Below are 19273 nucleotides of genomic sequence, written 5' to 3'. Positions count from 1 at the left end.
AAGAAGCTAAATCCAAGGCCAGACCGGATTTAGTTGTAGAATTTTTTTTTGCGGGACCAATAAAGGAATTCTTCTTCTTCTAAAGAAAGCGGTGGAGGAGGAAAGAGTGCAAATGAATTTGCAATATGGGGCACCACAGTGTTGTGAAAGAATAAACAGGTCTCTAAAATAAAAGTGGCAAAAGTCTTGGTAGAAGGAAAGGAAGGGCAATCTCAAGATTGAGACTTGGAAACTGTAGGCTGAGGAGTGGCTGGCTCTGATTGGAAAGCACCCTGGTGGCAGATGTGAGTGTGAGAAAGTGAGACAAATAAACATTTTTTACTCCAATGCAAAATTTACTCCAGTCAAAGTCTCTCTTCAGGAAACTTGGGACGGATGGGGAAACTGTTTTTAATATGTGCGCATTACTAAACCTGGATTCTTGTGTTAAAACAGAGAAATTGATTGTTTGTCTTCACAAAACAGGATTGTACAAAAGGATTTAATGTAGTTATCAATAAAAAACAGTAGGGGCAGCAACACGCCATAGCTACGTCTAGTCTGCCTAACTAAAGAAGAAGAAGAACCGGAAGCGCCATCTGTCCTCCTGCTGGCGACTTAAGCTACGTCGGTGTCATCGTCTTATCGGTTTTTGGGGGTTTGACAACAGAAACAACAGCCTGATTTCGTGTCCAGATCCGAATGCCTATTTTCACTGGATTCTCTGGAGAGGTATGTTCGTACTGAAAGATCACTAGTTTGTAAATGTGAGAGGTGTCGGGGTTTCAGCTCTCGTCTGTAACAAAACTGTTGATGCTAACGCCGCTGCTAATGCTAAAGTAGCTAAACAGAGCTCCGGCCTGTGTGAGCTAACAACACAGTACACACAGCAGACATGACTTCTTATATGGTACCTGCTAGCTTTAACAGTCCGCAGTATTGAGTCGCAGTGATTAGTAAAAACGGTTGTGACATATATTATGTCATTCAGCAGTTTGAAGTTGGTCTGTTGTTTACGTTAACGCCACAGTCGATATATCGAATTATTACGCAACGATAATTCGGTTTGTTAGAGATTTAACAGTTGCGGATTAGCCTTTAACTAACATTACCAGGCTATTTTACATGCCAACGCGCGACTGGGGAGTCGGCTGGACCCTGGCGGGCGCGGCCGTGCCATTGCGCGACAGCGTGACGCCGTGCGGAGGGTGCGGGGCAGCTGGCTATCTATCGCCATTCTTGCAGCGCTTCCCTCGTCCCCTGCGTGGCGCTAGAGAGCGCGTACCTAACACGCGTTGAGTTGCTCTGCATCAAGTGTAGAAGGCACATTAAAATGAGATGTAAATCGGATGAATTTTGCCATAACAGGCTAAATTCTTGTTAACAGTAGGTGGGGCTGTGCATGTTGATTGCTATTGGCATGTGGTTGTCTTCGGGCCTGAACTTTTCATCGTTTTACGCAGTTGTTGTGGACAATGTATGTTGAACTTTGAGCGTCCTCCTCTTTCAAGCGAGAAGCACAAAATGGCGAAAGGTCAAACTTCGGCACCATACCACTGCGACACGGAGCAAAAATATTGAAAAAATGCCACGTTTTGTTTCGTCAGACATGTCTGTAGATGATACTGGCTGATTTTGAAGTCGATCGTGTGAAATCACTCAGAGGAGTTAAAGTACGACATCTGCAAATGTGCGAAAATGGGCATGCTGACTACCTGTTGACTTTAGCATATAACTCCAAGAGGCTTTTTTTGTACATCTCGATAAGTTATGTATGCCTACTGGTTTTCAGAATTTTCTGTCAATCCCAGGGGAGGGGCTGTAATTTAGTGTTTGCCAATAGGGTGCGCTATCATTTTTAGTTAATATTGAGATTCAGGTGTGTTCTGGCCGGGGCTCTTGTCATGTATGTGAAATTTGGGGAAAATTGGACAATGTATGGTCAGGTTTCAACAACTTTCTCTTGTATGGCAAAAGAGACGACTTTGGCACCATGCCCATACGGTGCAGTTAAATCACAAGCGCAGAGTATCGTTTGGTCACACATGTCTTAAGATGGTACTAACCAACCTTGAAGTTGATCGTGATAAATCCCTTTGATGAGTTTGTTAAAGTATACAGACACAAACATGTGACTTCCTGTCACCAGCAGGGGGCGCTACAACCATCTCAATATTAAGATGTGGTTGTGTTCCGGGCGGGACTCTTATGAAAGTTTGAAAGAGATTGGACAATGTATGGTGTCAGTCACAACAACTTCCTGTTTTCATGGTGAGAGTTTACATGACTTTGGCGCCCTGCATCATCCACACGGTAAAGTTAAAACGCAAACACGGAGTATCTTTTGATCAGACATGTGTTTAGATGGTACTGACTAATTTTGAAGTTGATCGTGTAAATCTCTAGGAGGAGTTTGTTAAAGTGCGACACGTGCAAAAGTTGAAAAAAATGGCAAAATGTTGAGTTTAGGATATGGCTCCAAGAGGCTGTTTTGGATATCTGCGTGATGCCTACCGGTTTTCAAAAAATTCCATTAATCTGGGAGTTGGGGCTGTTTTCTAGGGGGCGCTAGCTAGTCAATTTGTCACGCCCATTTCTGAAAACAATGAATTACGTACATTTTCCCCACCATTATTTGTGAAGTTAGGTGAGTTTTTGAATATCAGAGAGCTTCCAAAAAGGCGATTCATTTATCACTATAACAAAAATTCTAGCAACCCAAAGCCTTCGCTGTGTTCATGCCCTGATAAAGACAAATTGATAATGAAAAATAAATAAATGAAAGGCAATACTGAATAAAAATATTTGATTGAGTGGTAATGGAAATACTGCTGTATTTATTCTATGCATTTTCAAGGGTCACCAAAACGACAACTTAGACAAAGCATTGTTCATTGACTGAGCTTATTGAAGACACATCATCTTCATCATAATTTTGAACACTATGCAGTCAAATTGCCAGAAAGAAAAACATTACTGGAGTTGAAATGTCTGCTGTAAAGGAAGGCTACACTTCAACCTAGAATTGCAAGGAAGTATGACCTGATAGTCGTGCCTCTGTGTAACACATTTCAAAAGACCAAATAAAGATACATTTCAGTAAGTCCTTTTGGCATGTCCTCTCATTCCTCAGATGAACAACAACGGGAATAAGAGAGCTTCAACCACAGCCACTCAGCGACTCAAGCAGGATTACCTCAGAATAAAGAAAGACCCTGTGCCTTACATCTGTGCAGAACCTCTCCCCTCAAACATCCTAGAATGGTAAGGTCTTCATCCTGTCAAGGCCAGCAGCCAGGGCTCATCATCACCAAGGCAATACATTGCATTTCTGGGGTGGATTTCTTTTTTTTTTTGTGTTATTATCCATCCATCGTCAACCACTTGTCCCTATCAGCTGAAGCTGACATCTGGCGTGAGGCGGGGTCCACCCTGGACAGGACGGCAGTCTATCACAGGACACATAGAGACGAACAGAGACAGACAACCATTCACACCTACGGGCGATTTAGAGTCATCAATGAACCGAACACCTGCACGTCTTTGGACTGTGGGAGGAAACCGGAGAACCCGGAGAAAACCCACGCAGACACGGGGAGAACATGCAAACTCCACACAGAAGGGCCCCAGCCGGGAGGATGTGAGGCGACAGTGCTAACCACCACAGCAACGTGCCACCCTTTTTATTTTATCAGAGAAATTTAAACATTGACTAGTTCTGACACTATCAATAAGGGTTCTTTTTTCCAGATAAATCTGCTACCCATCAGTAATAATTACTCTGCCCAAAATAATTGATACTCGGAAAATAATCTATTCTAAAAAATTAGTATCTGATTAGATTCTGCCATCAAAAGTGCAGCCTCCTCTAGTTGATGCGCAACGTCACCCAGCAGCACTGCAGACAGGGAAGCTACAGCTTGTCTCGCTGAGCACATGAACACTGGTTCATCATGTTAACAACACTGAGCTGAATTAATACAGATAGCTCTGCTGCTGTAGGACCTTCGCTACTGGATTGAGTAGAAAAAGAACAAAGCAAAAGTGCCACTTTTGATGAATTAAGCATACAAGGCTAACGTCCAGGGAAAGGGCTAAGAATGTAAACAAGCAGCTAGCCCTGAGTGTTCACATGTGCAGTTTTTTTCTGATCGCAGAGAGTTGGAAATTCACAGGTGTGCTCGGAAACCCTGCAATTGAGGCAATTCTCATTGAATTTACATTAGAATAAAATGATCAATAGTGTTGCAGGTCTCCAAAATGTGATATGGATTTAACTATGCGTCTCCTTTTTCTATTTCAAATTTGTAGAGCAGTAAACTCAACACGTATCATCTACATCCATGCGTTACAGGCAGACTGCGGATAGACGCCTTGTGATCTAAAAATGTATATATAAAAAAGACGAACCAGGAAAATAAATAAAAAAATTAAGACGAGTGACTGAAAGTCAGAGTGTAATTCCAGGCCATTGCTAGCATATAAATGCAGGTCTAGAGGATGGAGATTTAATCAAAAATTATTTGTTTGCAATATAATGGTGTTTTTGTTAAAATTTTGAAAACGTAGCAGCCACTAACAGAAATCTTTCCTGTCTTCCCCAGGAACTACGTAGTCAGAGGTCCTGAGAAAACTCCATATGAAGGTAAAAGCTACAAAAAGTTAAGCAACACGGCTCCTGTTGAGGGGCATGTTATGAAAGTTAATTCCTTCCTTAATGTGAATGAATGATCTGAGGATGTGAGTTTCAACATGTCATGTGATGTCATAATCTGTTTTCATAGGGGGATATTATCACGGAAAACTCATATTTCCTCGGGAATTTCCTTTTAAACCACCTAGTATCTATATGATAACCCCAAATGGGAGATTCAAGTGCAACACAAGGTGAGTGTTTAGTTTTATTATTGAGGAATTGAATAGTAATTCTTTAAAGGATTATTTTAGATCTTGTTTGCTTCTTCACTCCCTGATTTTAACTTCACTTGTTTCCACAGGTTATGTTTGTCCATCACAGACTTCCATCCAGACACGTGGAACCCTGCATGGTCCGTCTCCACCATCCTAACAGGTCTGCTCAGCTTTATGGTGGAGAAAGGCCCCACCCTCGGCAGCATTGAGACCTCTGACTACACAGTGAGTGCAAACAAATGACCATGAGTGCAGCATGGAGTGCTGCTGTTTCAAATATTTTAATTTATTTTTATTTTTCAAGAAAAGACAGCTATCAGCCCAAAGCCTGGCCTTCAACCTCAAGGATAAAGTGTTCTGTGAGCTGTTTCCTGATGTAGTTGATGTACGTATGAGTTGATGTCTAAGTTCTTGTCGTTTTGTCTGCGCTTCCTTTTGATGACCTTACATTGTCCTATTTATTTCCTTCCCTGCACCAGGAGATGAAGCAGAAACAGAAGGCCCAGCAGGAGTTAAGCGCCCGCACTCAGCCCCTCCCCTTACCAGATGTGGTGCCAGACGGCGATTCTCAGCACGCCCACTATGGCCTTCCTGCCCTCAACGGAGGTCCCATCCCCCTCGGTGGCGCCAACCCCGCCCCTGGCCTGCAGCAGGGCAATCGTAACCATGGACTTTTAGGTGGTGCTCTTGCCAACCTGTTTGTGATTGTAGGCTTTGCGGCATTCGCCTACACAGTCAAGTATGTGCTGAGGAGCATAGCCCAGGAGTAAGAGGGGCTGGTGTTGTAGGGAAACACTCCCACCTGCAGGTGAGCCAGCTAGTGGACTTGACATACAAACACACTGCTTGGGGGAGAGATGTACAGTCCTGGGTTAAACCCCCTCCACGACCACCACCACCACAGACTTTGGAAGACAGAACCTCAAAGCCGACCCACCCAGAAAGGGTTAGGGGGGGGCAGTAGTGCTGGGGATTGGAGGGGATTATTAAAACGGTTGTGATCCACACTGTGCTTTAGTGGTTTATGTCAGCAGTAGGAACCGACTTGGCTCATGGGTTGTGGAAGAGTGTAGAACTGAGGACATGGTTTGTTGAACCATGCTGGAGGCAGGTCCCAACAGAAAGATGCTAAAATGCACCAGTGTTCTCCTGCTGATATAAGCTTGTTTCTTAAACAGTTAAAGGCTCAGTAGGCAGGAAACTTAATTTTTTTTATTGTTGAGTCTACACGGGTCTCATCTCCCACCAGACAAGCACGGGCATCTTATGCACGTGCTTCATACACACACCTGAGGCCGACTTGCCAAAGCTTCTTTTCTTTTTTTACGTTATCCTTAATAATATGCGAGTCACATGTAAGAAAATCCTTTTTTGAACACAAGCGATAGTAAATAGTATTTATATTCAGTTTAAAATATACACTAATATAGTAATTATTCAGTTATAGAGGCAGTGCTGAATGAGCTCATCAGACAGATCGGACGACTGAAATGGAAAACTAACGTCACTCATGTTCACTTCTATCAGTGTGCTTACGCGTCACTCGTTTCAATTGTCCCAATCATGATTGCGATCGTTACAGTTATAGAAGGGAATTGGCTGTCACTCTTGGCAAACTTTTAGGTATGAGAAGACGTTGAGGTGGAATAGTATGATTAAGGACTCTAACGTAGCAACATAAACCTGATCTTGTATTAGCAGCAGCTGTATGCCTTTGGCTACGGTTAGCAGGAGGCTAACGTATTAGCAACCTCCGACAATGCATTTATTTATAGCCACTGTGCCAGGCTGTTTACATGGTAACTCAGCCCACACAATCTAACCCCCATCATAGCAACTGAAGTTGTTAGAGGAAAAATAATTTAGCAGTTTCCCTGTCCAAGAGAAGAACAGCAAGCTCAGAGTCCAAGTTCAAACCAATGTTATCCCCAACTTCTCTCCATCTGTGAAACGCAACGCCGATATTTATACGCGTTTTATTATTGCATATGTTGTCAGACTCTCCTTTAGACTCCGTTTTGGACAAATCCATCTTCCCCTCTTAGATTGTTTTGCACTGAATGCAGGTGTTTCCAACCATGGAATCGCAATCTTTCCCGTCCGGTCATCCATTGCTGCAGACTAATGTTAAGTTTCACTTTCCACCAAAAAGACGTTTACGTGCATCTGCTTTGAAGAATAGATTCTCTGCAGGCTGTAAACAGAGACTAGAATAGACGCAGAGGTCTGATCTTCTCTCACATCACTTCATGTGCAGTATCCCCAATGTTATTATGGAAGTTTTTGCCTAATACTGCCAAAAGTAAGCTGCCTACTGAGCCTTTTAAGTGGGTCATTTTCAAAGGTGTCTCTCAGCTCCTACCAGAAGTATTTCCCTCTGCAGTGTGCCCTGGGGCCTCATTTATAAAACTGTTGTTTTTTTTCTTTTCGCACTGCAGAGAGAAGCGTGTGTTTTTGTAAGAATGGCTTTTGTGAATTCTACAAATGATTGAGGGAATATTTCGATCTATTTTACACAATGGTCTGTTACACTGTTTCTCGTGTTTCATCCTTCTGCCGTCGGTGTTGCTGTTTCTCACGTGTCTTTGCGTACGCCTGGGTCGGAGTGTTTGGAGGACCTCACATTCTCCCATCAAGGTTGTTTGTTATAAATCCCAAAGTTTGCTTAGAAAGTGGCGTGCGCCCTCTTCTGTGCGTACGTCCCCTTTATAAATGAGGCACCTGGTCATTAATCAGGCCATTAAGATTCCTCATGGCATGACTTGATGCATTTGCAGTGCAAATATTCCCAAAGTTAGGAGCAAAGGAGTGCTACGGAGACCAGTTATTTAATTGGTGTGCATTTTAATCGTCTATTCAACTTAAGTCAAACCACTGCATTGTGGTCAGTTTTGCAATCAGTCAGTTTTCTTTTCATTACCTTTCCATGGCATAGGTGTCAGGTGCCAGTAACTTGTGCCGCAAGCTAAAGAACTGGTTTCTCTACACCCACATTTATTTTTGAAGGTGTTGATCTCCAGATAAAAAACAACTGAGCCACACATCATACAGACATAGGTGATAAGCTCTGAATTTTACACACATCCCTGAAAGACCACTTGGACCCCAACTACCAATGTCAAAGATTTACATGCCTATAACCTTTTGAGGTTTTACAGGTGTTAAGAATATGTCTGTGTATTATAAGTACAAATGGAGCCTTTTATGAACGGCCCGTGTTGACCCACAGGGAAAGGTAAAGTGAGGATTTATAAGCCTGAGAATGTTCTCATTTGTCCAGGTCATCGTAATCCCAAAACAATTTCAGTCAAAAGCAACTGGACTTATACAAATAACCAAGTCCAGTTGCATTTGAATGAAATTGCCTTGGGGATGAGGATTTATAACCCAGCTTTATGACCTGTGAAAGACCAGTAGTGTCATTTAGTAGTCTGTGACATAGATGATGTACAACTTCAAAACGTGAACAAATATGAAAAACTTGATACAAGTAGAACCTTGCACACTTGTCATGTCTGTCATTGGTAGGGTCTATCTTCTGCACAAAGCTTACACAGGCAGAGCAAGTAGTATATATACATAATATATATATATATATATATATATAATATATATTATATATATATATATATAATATATATATATATATATAATATAAAAATTGGCTTAGCTGACACGGATAGCAGCACTCTATAGGTCCAGGTAAAGAGACACATGAAGAGAACCAACATTTTGTTTCTGTATATTATTTCTTGTGTTTTTGTTTTCTTATTTATAGAAACAGCCTTGGCTGTTCTGTCATGGTTCTAAGGAAACGTCTAGTGTTTTGTTTGATACGTGCTGGCAAATGCACACATATGGGCCATGACCCCAGGCTCGCATAATTGCTGATAATGTGTGCATTGCATATAAGAAAGCTGAGTCTACTAAGTATCGAATACTTCAACAGAAATAATGGTTCTGAAAGCAAGAAGATTAACCTTTCTATTGCTCTTTTTTTGGAACCATCTTTAGAGAATATGACGCACTGAGGATGATAATGGAGTGCGTTTGTGTGATTATACAGCCAATGCCCAAAATTTCCATGCTGCAGTTAATCTTGTGTGACATTGAATGTTTTCATAATAAATGCAAATAAATAACTGCCTGGTAGGGCATTTTAGAAACACAACCTTTAGTCTGCTTATGTTAGCAATCATACTTTAAAAAAATGATTTGCCCAAGGTCAAAGTTAAGTTATCTTCAAATTCTGACCCAATTAAATATAAAGTGATTTCTCATAAATGCTTTTATTTGTTTAGATGATGATTAAACAGGTTCCGTCAAAGTGGACATCTGTGGGAAAATGTGTAGCCTATCATAAGATATGTGGGCGAGTGGTGTGGTGGTTAGCACTGTCGTCTCACAGCAAGAGGGTTCCTGGTTTGAATCCCGGCTGGGGCCCTTCTGTGTGGAGTTTGCATGTTCTCCCTGTGTCTGCGTGGGTTTTCTCTGGCTTCCTCCCACAGTCCAAAAACATGCACGTTGTAGGTGTATGTATGTTCCAGTGATTCCAAACCTGTAATATATTGTTACTAAACCGTACAAATAAGACACACCACTGTTGATATTTTAGTGCTTTTTCTATTTTTATGGATAACATTGTTTCTGCCTATTAATATTCATAGAAAAATATATGAAGCACTAAAAGTGGTCTGTCGTATTTTTAGGGCTTAGTAATACAATGTGATACTGGTTTGGAGTCACTTGGTCACATGACATGGAAGCTTTTGAAAAAAAAGGGTAATTTCAACATATTAATATTCATAAAAAATAGATAGCTCAAAAATACCATAAAAGGTGCTGTATTTTATGTGTCAACTTTAGTGATATAATGGTATACTGGTTTGGAGTCACTGGGTCACAAAATAAAAAGTATAATTTCTTAATATTCATAAAAAATATATGAATTACTAAAAATACCATCAAAAGTGGTGTGTCTTATGTGTCCACTTTAGTTATAAAATTGGATACTGGTTTGGAGTTACTGGGTCACATGACATGGATAATATTGAAAAAAGAATTATAATTTTGTGCTCCAAAGTTTACATACTGTGAGAGAATTTATGATTTGTTGGCCATTCTTCAGAGAATATGAATGATATAACAAGTGTGTGTGTGTGTGTGTGTGTGTGTGTGTGTGTGTGTGTGTGTGTGTGTGTGTGTGTGTGTGTGTGTGTGTGTGTGTGTGTGTGTGTGTGTGTGTGTGTGTGTGTGTGTGTGTGTGTGTGTGTGTGTGTGTGTGTGTGTGTGTGTGTGTGTGTGTGTGTGTGTGTGTGTGTGTGTGTGTGTGTGTGTGTGTGTGTGTGTGTGTGTGTGTGTGTGTGTGTGTGTGTGTGTGTGTGTGTGTGTGTGTGAATCCAGTGCTGCACAGACGTTTCTGGATTCTGAGTCATGGGGAAAGCAAAATAATTGTTAAAGGATCTGTGAAAAAAGGTAATTGAACTGCATAAAACAGGAAAGTATAAAAGATCGAGAATGCCAGTTATGTTGTGCTGAACCTTAAAGGTGTGACTGTGAACGTTCACCCCCACGACAAGGTAAATGGCATCCTCCCAACAGTCAGCAAGCTTGTGCTTACCACGTTCCCCTTTGTTGGCGAACAATACACAATCTCCGACCTCTACTGGAGCTCCCCGAACTCTCCGGTTGTACAGTTCAGCATGTCTCTTTAACTGTTTGGAAGCCGAAGCTTGTGCAACTCCCATTGCTTCCTTCAGACCCCGCTTCAGGAACTGAGAATACTCATCATAGCTCACGACTTCAGGGACGTTCAGGACAGAGCCGAAAGCTAGGTCAATGGGCAGCCTAGGCGTCCTCCCAAACATCAGGAAAAACGGAGCGTACCCTGTGGTCTCGTGGATGGTGCAGTTGTAGGAAAATGTGAGAGATTTCAGCGCCTGAGGCCACCTGTGTTTCGACCTTGGGGGGCAAGGCCCGAATCATGTTCCCCAACGCCCTGTTATTCTCTCACATGAGCCATTGCCCATCGGATGATACACCGTTGTGTGGGATTTCTGAACACCAGCAATCCTCAAAAGATCAGCAATAAGGGCACTCTCGAAGTTATCCCCCCATCTGAATGAATGCACTTCGGAAACCCATAAACACAAAAGAAGTTGTGCCACAACTGGTGGGCTACAGCTTTGGCAGATTGGTTAGGGCACAGGAAAGCATTAGCCATTTTTGTGAAATGGTCTGTGACTACGAGCACATCCAATGACCGGTTCTTAGAATCCCCCGCACACCAAAAATCAATGCAAACAAGTTTGAGAGGTTCTGAAGTCACAATGTTCTCCAGCGGTGCCCTTGCTTCCGGTTTGGGAGTTTTGCTTAGCACACAGCGCTTACTCTCTAACGTCCTTCTCGAGGCCCGCCCAGAAGAAGTGTTGTCTAGTAAGGAACAGGGTCCATTGATGACCCTGGTGACCAGCTTCATCGTGGACCCCGTCCAACACGATTGCTTTCAGAGAAGAAGGTACCACATACAGGTAAGACTTGGTCTTTGTAACCGGGCTCTTTGACACACGATAGAGCACGCCCTTCTGCATGCAAAGCTTATCCCAACCCCTGAGCAGATGTAAAACACCCACTGGTTTCAAAGCACGCTCCCTCCTAGATGGTCTTCGCCCCCTTTTCCCCTTTCCTTTCACTCTGTTTAGTACTGTGTCGGCTCTCTGCTTATCCATCAGCTGGTCATGAGTTCCAACCGGTTCCTCCGGTTACACTGCCTGTGGAAGTTGTGGCAGCAAGAATGCATGGGACGTCACTGAACCTTCCTGCAACTTGTGTGACTGCAGTACAGCTGCCACTTCCTGACCAGGCAGAGTTCCAGGCCGGACGACAACAGCACACTGGCAGGCGAAAGCAGGCCCTTCAACAGAGGTCTTTTCAAATGAGTGAGTAGACCACGGAAAGACATCTTGCACCTGGTCATTACAAACAGCATCAGCTTCGGCCAACAATGTCTTATAGGGCACTCTCGTCAAGCTGTGGAGCGCACTTGAATGAACAAAGGGCTCCCTGCTAAGGGCGTCTGAGACAATGTTCTTGGGACCAGGGATGTATTTGATGCTAAATTGGCTCCAGCTTGGCGACCAACCTCTGTTCGCACACATCAAGTTTAGCTTTTGGACAGGATATATGTTAATAATAAATGATTATTAGCCGTCCACACAGTAAACGGGTGTCCCCTCAGCAAATGATTGAATTTATCGCAGACTGCCCATTTCATCGCAAAGAACTCTAGCCTGTGTGCCGGGTACCTTGATTGTGCATATAGTGACTTGCTAGCAAAGGCAATCGGCCATGCTACTGTGCCCCCTTCTGGCACCTGCGACAGGATGGCTCCAAGGCCATTGCTAGATGCATCCACTGAAAGGAGGAAAGGTTCCCCGAAATTTGGGTGAGCCAAGACAACTGGATCCAACAGATCTTGTTTCAACAGACGAAAGGACTGTCTGCACTCTTCTGTCCAATCATCGGCAACCAGCGTCCGCTGGAGAGGGCAACACTTCCTTCTCTTTTGATGAGGAGCGTAGGTCCAGATGTTAGACTCAACAGTGGTTTAGCTATTGAGGAAAAACCCTCAATGAACTGCTGGTAGAAAACCACCATTCCCAGAAAAGATTGTATCTTCCGCTGCGAAGGGACCCCTGTCCCATCTTCCGTGAGGTCCTCCTCAGATAGGGCAGTAATGGACCGCACCTTTTCGGGATTCGTAGCGATGCCCTCTGCACTCACAATATGGCCAAGGAACCTTACAGATTTTTTCAAAAAATGACATTTCTTTGGGGCGAGTTTCAAGTTATGCTCCTGAAGACAGGCAATGACCATTTCTAAACGCTCTGAGGCCAGATCCTTGGTTGGAGCAAACACTAGAACATCATCCAAGTAGCAAAGGAGACTCAGAAAATTCTGGTCCCAAAAGATAGACAGCATCATCCGCATGAAAGTTGCAGGGCTATTGCACAGACCCTGTGGTAGGCGGTTATATTCATATAACCCGAATGGTGATGTAAAAGCTGTGTATCTCTTATCATCTTCATGGTGCCTCAACATTGTAGTAACCAGATGTGAGGTCCATGGTAGAGAAAAAGGCATTGCCACCCAGGGCTGCCAGAGCATCAGCCTGATGGGGTAACGGATGAGCGTCCTTGATGGTGCGGGCATTGATCCAACAAAAATCGGGAAAGAGTCTTAAGTTCCCTTGAAGGATCAAAGTCGAAGCAAAGTCAAAACCGGACTTTCTTACGATTTCTTGTTCCTCCATCTCACTCAACGTTTGCGTTTGAGTGTCTCGTACTGGTTGGGTTCAACGCGTCGGTATGGCAACCGAAAAGTCTGTCATCACTGAGTCTAATCCGGTGAACACAGCCCTTAGCCTTTCCACAGTCCAATCTATGTCTGGAAAAGATGGACTGGTACTGAGCTAACAACTGGACAAGTTTCTCTTTGATGTGGATTCTTGTGATGCGTCTCCTGCCTGCAATTCTTCTTTTCTAGAGCTATCACTGCAGTCAATAACAAAAAATAAAACATCAAAACAAACTACCTCAAAATTTAGAATCTAAATAACTTAACAAAGCCACTTTAAACTCTTGTGCAATAATAACATGCTCCACCCTAAATATACATATTTTATTTTAGTATAGTTTCTGTTCTCCACCCATCTGTTTATACTGTTCCCTATCTGTTTATACTGTTCCCATCTGTTTATACTGTTCCCACCTGTTTATACCGTTCACATTATTATATTGTTTATACCATATTGTTTGTTTATTGCTTATATTATACTTTGCTATTGTTTTGTTATATATTATTTTTCTAAAAATGTACCAAGGGGGAGTAGCACTCCAATTTCGTTGTATGCAAATGCAATGACAATAAAGGCTATTCTATTCTTTTCTATTATATTCTATTCTAATATCAGCAAACCCCAGGTCATGTAAAATTAAGGTTGGTCCATCATGAGGCCCGCTGGGACCTCCATCCCCGTCATGACAGTCTGGGAGGCTTGAATCATCAGACGTGAGGCGAGAGTCTTTCCCATCGTCAGTCACAGCATCACCTGGCTCCTGTACCTGTTGCTGGACATTACACCGTGCACTGTCAGACATATCCGAGCGGTCAAAGTCTTCCAAATCTACACAAGGATAAACATCGGCAAGCTTAGCGTTACGTTTCAGTGACACAGGCTTATCAGAAGGATTTATCAATTTTAGAGGGAGCCAACCATCACCATGAAGCAATGCCACGGTCCTCCCGACCAACACAGACTGTGGACGTGACCTGGCAGTAGTAGGCTCCATGATGACAGCGCTGCCGACTGAGATGTTGCCAACAGCCTGAAGTCGAGCCCAAACCAAATGCTCACTTAAAGGATCAAGAGTCACAGACTTCTTTATCTTTACTGTTCCCACCTTGTTGGGGATATCACTGCCTGACCAAACCTCCACATTAACCAACAATCTCAGCAAACTGCGTTGGTCATCTTCACTGCGGTCAGATGCAAGTGTGCAGCTGAAAACATCCTTTGATGACTTTAACTGCGAATCAGGTATTTCAGAATGTTACTCCCCACCATAAGATCGGCATTTTACGTAGCGACCACCAACGTCGGGACAATCACTGGGAAGCCTAATGGCTCTATTTCCAGGTCACAAACAAGGATTGGTCCGTGATCCACCACAACCATCCAAGACCACATCTGTGGGCGCCAGAGAGGGGCTCCTCATCCATCCCTCTTGTGACAGTCGTAATACTCAAGGAATTCAAGCTGCATGCCATTGAACCACTGTCAAGCATAGCATCCACCTCCACTTTATTACCAATCAGAACTTTAGCATGAAAGAGTCCGTCATGAGGGGCGACCCTCTGTGTGTTCTGTAATATGACTTTACTCTTCTGTTTTAGCTCCTCACATACACTCTCATAAACAGATTCCAAATCATCACTTGTCGTGCTAAGGGGTTTGATTGAGTGTGATAATCAATGAGTGAAGTATCATAATCATGTGTTAGCGTGTGTATTAGTAATGATTAATGAGAGTGTGATAATAAGACGCAATAAGTATAATCATTTAAGAGTGTGATAGTGTGTGCCTCTGCCAGGCTCAAACGTTCTGCTTTCTGCAAAAGCACACAAACCTTTGGCAGCCAGTCAAGTTCACAAGACAATGAAATAGCCAGCTTGCACAAACGCACCTGGCAACTAGTTGAGATTAGAGAATTGCCGTTCGCAAACAACAACCATATTAGGAGACAGGCTCAACCATATAAGGAGGCAGGCTACAGGGAGGATGAGAGTATGTGCTTCTTTCACAGATAAAGAAGAGTCATGCGGAAACAGAGGTTACCCCGAGGCGCGGGGAGGAAGATGGAGGCTGGAGCAGCGGCTACTTCTGATATACACATATGCATGCACAAGCAGACACATAAACCACGCCTGTGTAACAAGCATAAATGCTGGAGTAGTTAGAATAGATATCAGAACTTCTTGCCTCTGATCACGGGTACTGTGTTGCACACAGTGACTCTAGAAAGAGAATAGAACATTTCTCCAGACGTCTGTTTCATCCGATGTCCATTTGCTAATAAATGCCTGCTGGCGCACTAAAATGCCAACGACTTTGCTGACTCCAGGAAGCCTCCTGTAGAATTTGAATTTCCAATATATACTCTGTGAGGTCCTTCTGATTTGACTAAAGTATTGTGTGTAAAATTCCTACAGAGAAACTTGGTGACCCCGGACGTGATTCTAACAAGGAGGAGTAGGTAAAAGGAGCTGCAGAGGTTGGACCGGTGACCAAGCGGAGTCACTGGGAACCTCCTGGGACCGACTGAACTTCTCTACAAGGGCGCCCACCACTAAGAAAGGTAAGCAGTCACCTATTCTTCTTAAGAAGTAAAGACTGTGATTCGGCCTATCATCTAAATTGGTGGAGAAAGTCAGTATGTTTCCTAGAGGTTAATTTGAACCAAATTTAGCCGGTGGACTGACGATTTGAAAGAAAGGCCTGGTAAACTGATTTGGAATCAGTATAAGAGTAAAAGGTAAAGGAGATTTGGGATCTTAAATCCCGACAGGTCCTAGGCGCATAAACGGTGCTCAGTAAGACATTCAGGGAACGCAGAAAGGCCGGAGGCTGTAGAGACCCTCGAATATACATTAGGCATTATGGACTAAAAGCGCCACAGGGGGATAGCCCCTAGGTGAGCCTAGAAAGCCACTGACTTGTAGCTCTGGGAGCTAGGCTCTGGGAACCAAAGAAAAATTGTAGTATAAGAAATACCTAAAAGTTGTGTTTATTTGTGGGATTGTTGTGTGGGAGGTTTCAAGGATAATAGAGAACACAAACAGATAAAAGTGTGAGTAGGTTTCTGTGATGGTGGATACACCCTGTATGGTGCCGCTGATAGTGAAACACTGTCAGTAGAAGCTTGTTGCAGACATCACGGAAAAGCCTGACGATTAAACTCACCACTCACCGTCTTCTCTTATCTGGGGGTACATAAATAACGGGGCTGTGACACTCGGCTTTTGGTCATTAAAACTGGTGATTTATTGTCTCACTCCGCTCTATCGCGGTAGAGTAGAAGCTTGAGTGAGGGGAGGATCACTAGATCCACTGACCGGATAACGACTGTGTGTGAATAAATAGTACTTTAACAGCTGAAATAACTATGGCAGGCCCAGGATTAGGTTGGGAAGAATACTGGCAGCTAGTAGTAGGACAGGCCATTTCCGGAACGCCTACTCATAGTCAGGATAAAAAGAAACATAAGACTAGATTGACAGATTTGAAGGAATATTTAAAGATGTGTAAAGGTTGGGGTGAAGGCAAGCCAGAGAATATGGTAAAAATACTTCAGTTAGAGGAGGACAGAGCACGTGAAGAAGTAGTGGGAAACAGAAATAATGGACCTAGTAGGTTGTGGCATAAGAGGAAAAGCGGAAGGAGAAGGAGAGACAGCGTCAGAGAGGAGCGTGATATGAGGAAGAGAGGGTGCATGAGAAGGCACAACAGAAAGGACGGGCTTTCGTAGAGCAATTAGAGGAAGAGACAGTGGGAGCAACAGGGGGAGTAACAAGGCTGCCCTTCAATGAGAAAACACCTACTAACAGACGCAGACACAAAGCAGGAAAACCCAAACCTGAGACTGACTTAACTGACTCAGACCACTCTGACTATAACTGTAGAAGCCAGAAAAGCGACAAACACGGGAGAAAGAGAGAGGGATTTAAAAACAAACACGTAAATCTAAAAAATCAGTATGATGAGTTCTGGCTCAGAGGGGGAGGAAGAGGAGATACTATGGTCAGAATGCGGAAGCGGAGGACCAGGAACTAAGCCTAGACAAGACATGAAGGAAGAAAGGAAAAGAAGGGGCGGGGAAGTAAAGGACAGGGATGATGGTGAGGATGAGGGAGTATACATGCAGGAATTAGTCGAGATGCAAGAATAAGTGGAAAAGAATCGAAGAGAATTAGAAGATGAGTTACAACTTCTGGCACAGCATGGAGCAGACGGACCGGTAGCGTTTAGAACACGTGGTAAATCTCACATGATGCCTCTAGTGCACTCTAAAGGGTCAGGACCACCGATATACAAACCATTTAGTTTAGCAGACAAGGAACACATGAATGCACAACTACCACCACTTAGTGACGGAGCTGGAATATGGTTACAGAAATTAGCTGGTCTAACCGTAGGCACAGAGCTCACCATGAATGAATGAATTTTATTTTTGGTTATACATCAGATGTTAAATAAAATGACATAATATTTTGACAATTTCAACCAAAAAAAGGATTTGGCTGAAGCAACTTGCTTTTATTAGCCCACCCTAACATCACAGTTCTAACTGTTTAAACACAACATATTTACTTATGATTAAACATATATTTGATTAAAAGTATTTTTACTTATACTTAAATAAATGAAATCATTTACTTACTTTATATACGTACATTTAAACATATTATACATGTAAACATACATACACATACTCACAAAGCAAAAATAAAAATCTGCAAAATCAAAATTCATATTTGCTTAAATAAGGTTTACTTTTTTCTCATTTCCATGTATTCAATTATCAAAATGAATAACATTTCCCTTTTTTTATTTATTTATTTATTTTTCTCTTTTCCAATTATAACATTTATACATATGCATTCATTATTTCAAATTTCAAGGTCTTTTTAAATATCGGTCGTGTTGTAATTACTTTCAGTTTATCATTGAGGTCATCCCACATTTCTACACCAATAACGGACACGCATCTTTGTCTAATGTTAGTTCTTGCTTTTCTTGTTTCAAATCGAAGCAGTCCTCTTAAATTATAGCAATTGTTTCTTAATTTAAATAAAGGTTGAATATCTGTAGGAAGATCTTTTTTTACAGCTCTGAATAAGACTTTAAGTATTTTTAGCTTGACTATATCCGTAAATTTTAAAATATTAGATTTTATGAAAAGCTCCTTATTAGAGTCAAGGTATCCCACCATAGGTGATGTGAGAGGATTAATTGGACAGAAATACGGATTAGGGACAACAGACCAATTAGATTTAGATGCAGGAAAGACTGACAGGAGAGGTCAGGAACAAACCCAGGGTCAGATCCACTGCAGGGATCAATGTTTAAAGCTGCCGTTATGAAAGGAACAGATAAGGAAGTGCAGGCAAAGATGGAGGATGACCCCAGAGCAGACACAGAGCCACTACACATATGGATGAGGACACTCCAACATCACATGCGTAGAGCAGATGAGAGAAAAGAGGCAAGCAAGACAGAGGTAGAAAATATGAAAATACAACTGACTAAATTACAGTTAGCAAAAGCTAGAGAGGAAGGTGCGAGTCACAAACAAGCAGCCAAAGCAAAGACACAAGCACAAATGAGCAAACAACAGGGGGAGCCAGCGCCAATGGGAATCCCCAGTTCCAGTTGCCCCAGTTGCAGGCCAATTTTATACAGGACCCCCTCCCCAGGGACCATGGAACCCGCCAGGACCATGGGGCCCACCACAATCACATTATAGAGGAGGAAGAGGACGAGGCTTTAATCCTTGAGGAGGTTATGGAAGGGGCAGGGGCGGACCACCGGGGGCTAGAGACAATGGGTGTTTCGTGTGTGGAGGTCATGGACATTGGGCACGAGACTGTCCACAAAACCAGAGAGGGCCACCAAGAGGGGGACCCCCTCCACAGCAGCAACAACAGCCTGTGCCACCGCAAACACAACTGGCCCCAGGTAACCAGTTGCCCCAAGGCACCTGGTACCCAGACCAATACTAGGGGTGCCCAGGGTCAAGGGCAAGGGGAGAGGCTGACCGCTTGC

At 43.0% G+C, this 19273-nt stretch overlaps 1 protein-coding gene across 4 annotated transcripts; it reads left to right on the top strand.

Annotated features, from left to right (window-relative positions):
- Positions 1-576: 576 nt before the first annotated feature.
- On the top strand, positions 577-8573 carry LOC310966151 (ubiquitin-conjugating enzyme E2 J2-like). Of its 4 annotated transcripts, none has more exons than XM_083939991.1 (7): positions 577-711; positions 3113-3243; positions 4584-4624; positions 4764-4866; positions 4977-5115; positions 5195-5275; positions 5370-8573. In XM_083939991.1, exons 1-7 carry the CDS (start codon positions 682-684, stop codon positions 5658-5660), a joined length of 816 nt encoding a protein of 271 aa, XP_083796117.1. In that variant the 5' UTR covers positions 577-681; the 3' UTR covers positions 5661-8573. The 4 variants fall into 4 exon arrangements, with proteins under 4 accessions (XP_083796117.1, XP_083796118.1, XP_083796116.1 ...); XM_083939992.1 differs by lacking the exon at positions 577-711 and adding an exon at positions 2221-2250; XM_083939990.1 differs by lacking the exon at positions 577-711 and having other exon boundaries at positions 3120-3650.
- Positions 8574-19273: the final 10700 nt, after the last annotated feature.

Source organism: Echiichthys vipera (assembly GCF_963691815.1).
Source record: "Echiichthys vipera genome assembly, chromosome: Y".
NCBI lineage: Eukaryota > Metazoa > Chordata > Actinopteri > Perciformes > Trachinidae > Echiichthys > Echiichthys vipera.
This window is presented reverse-complemented; position numbering and strand designations above follow the sequence as displayed.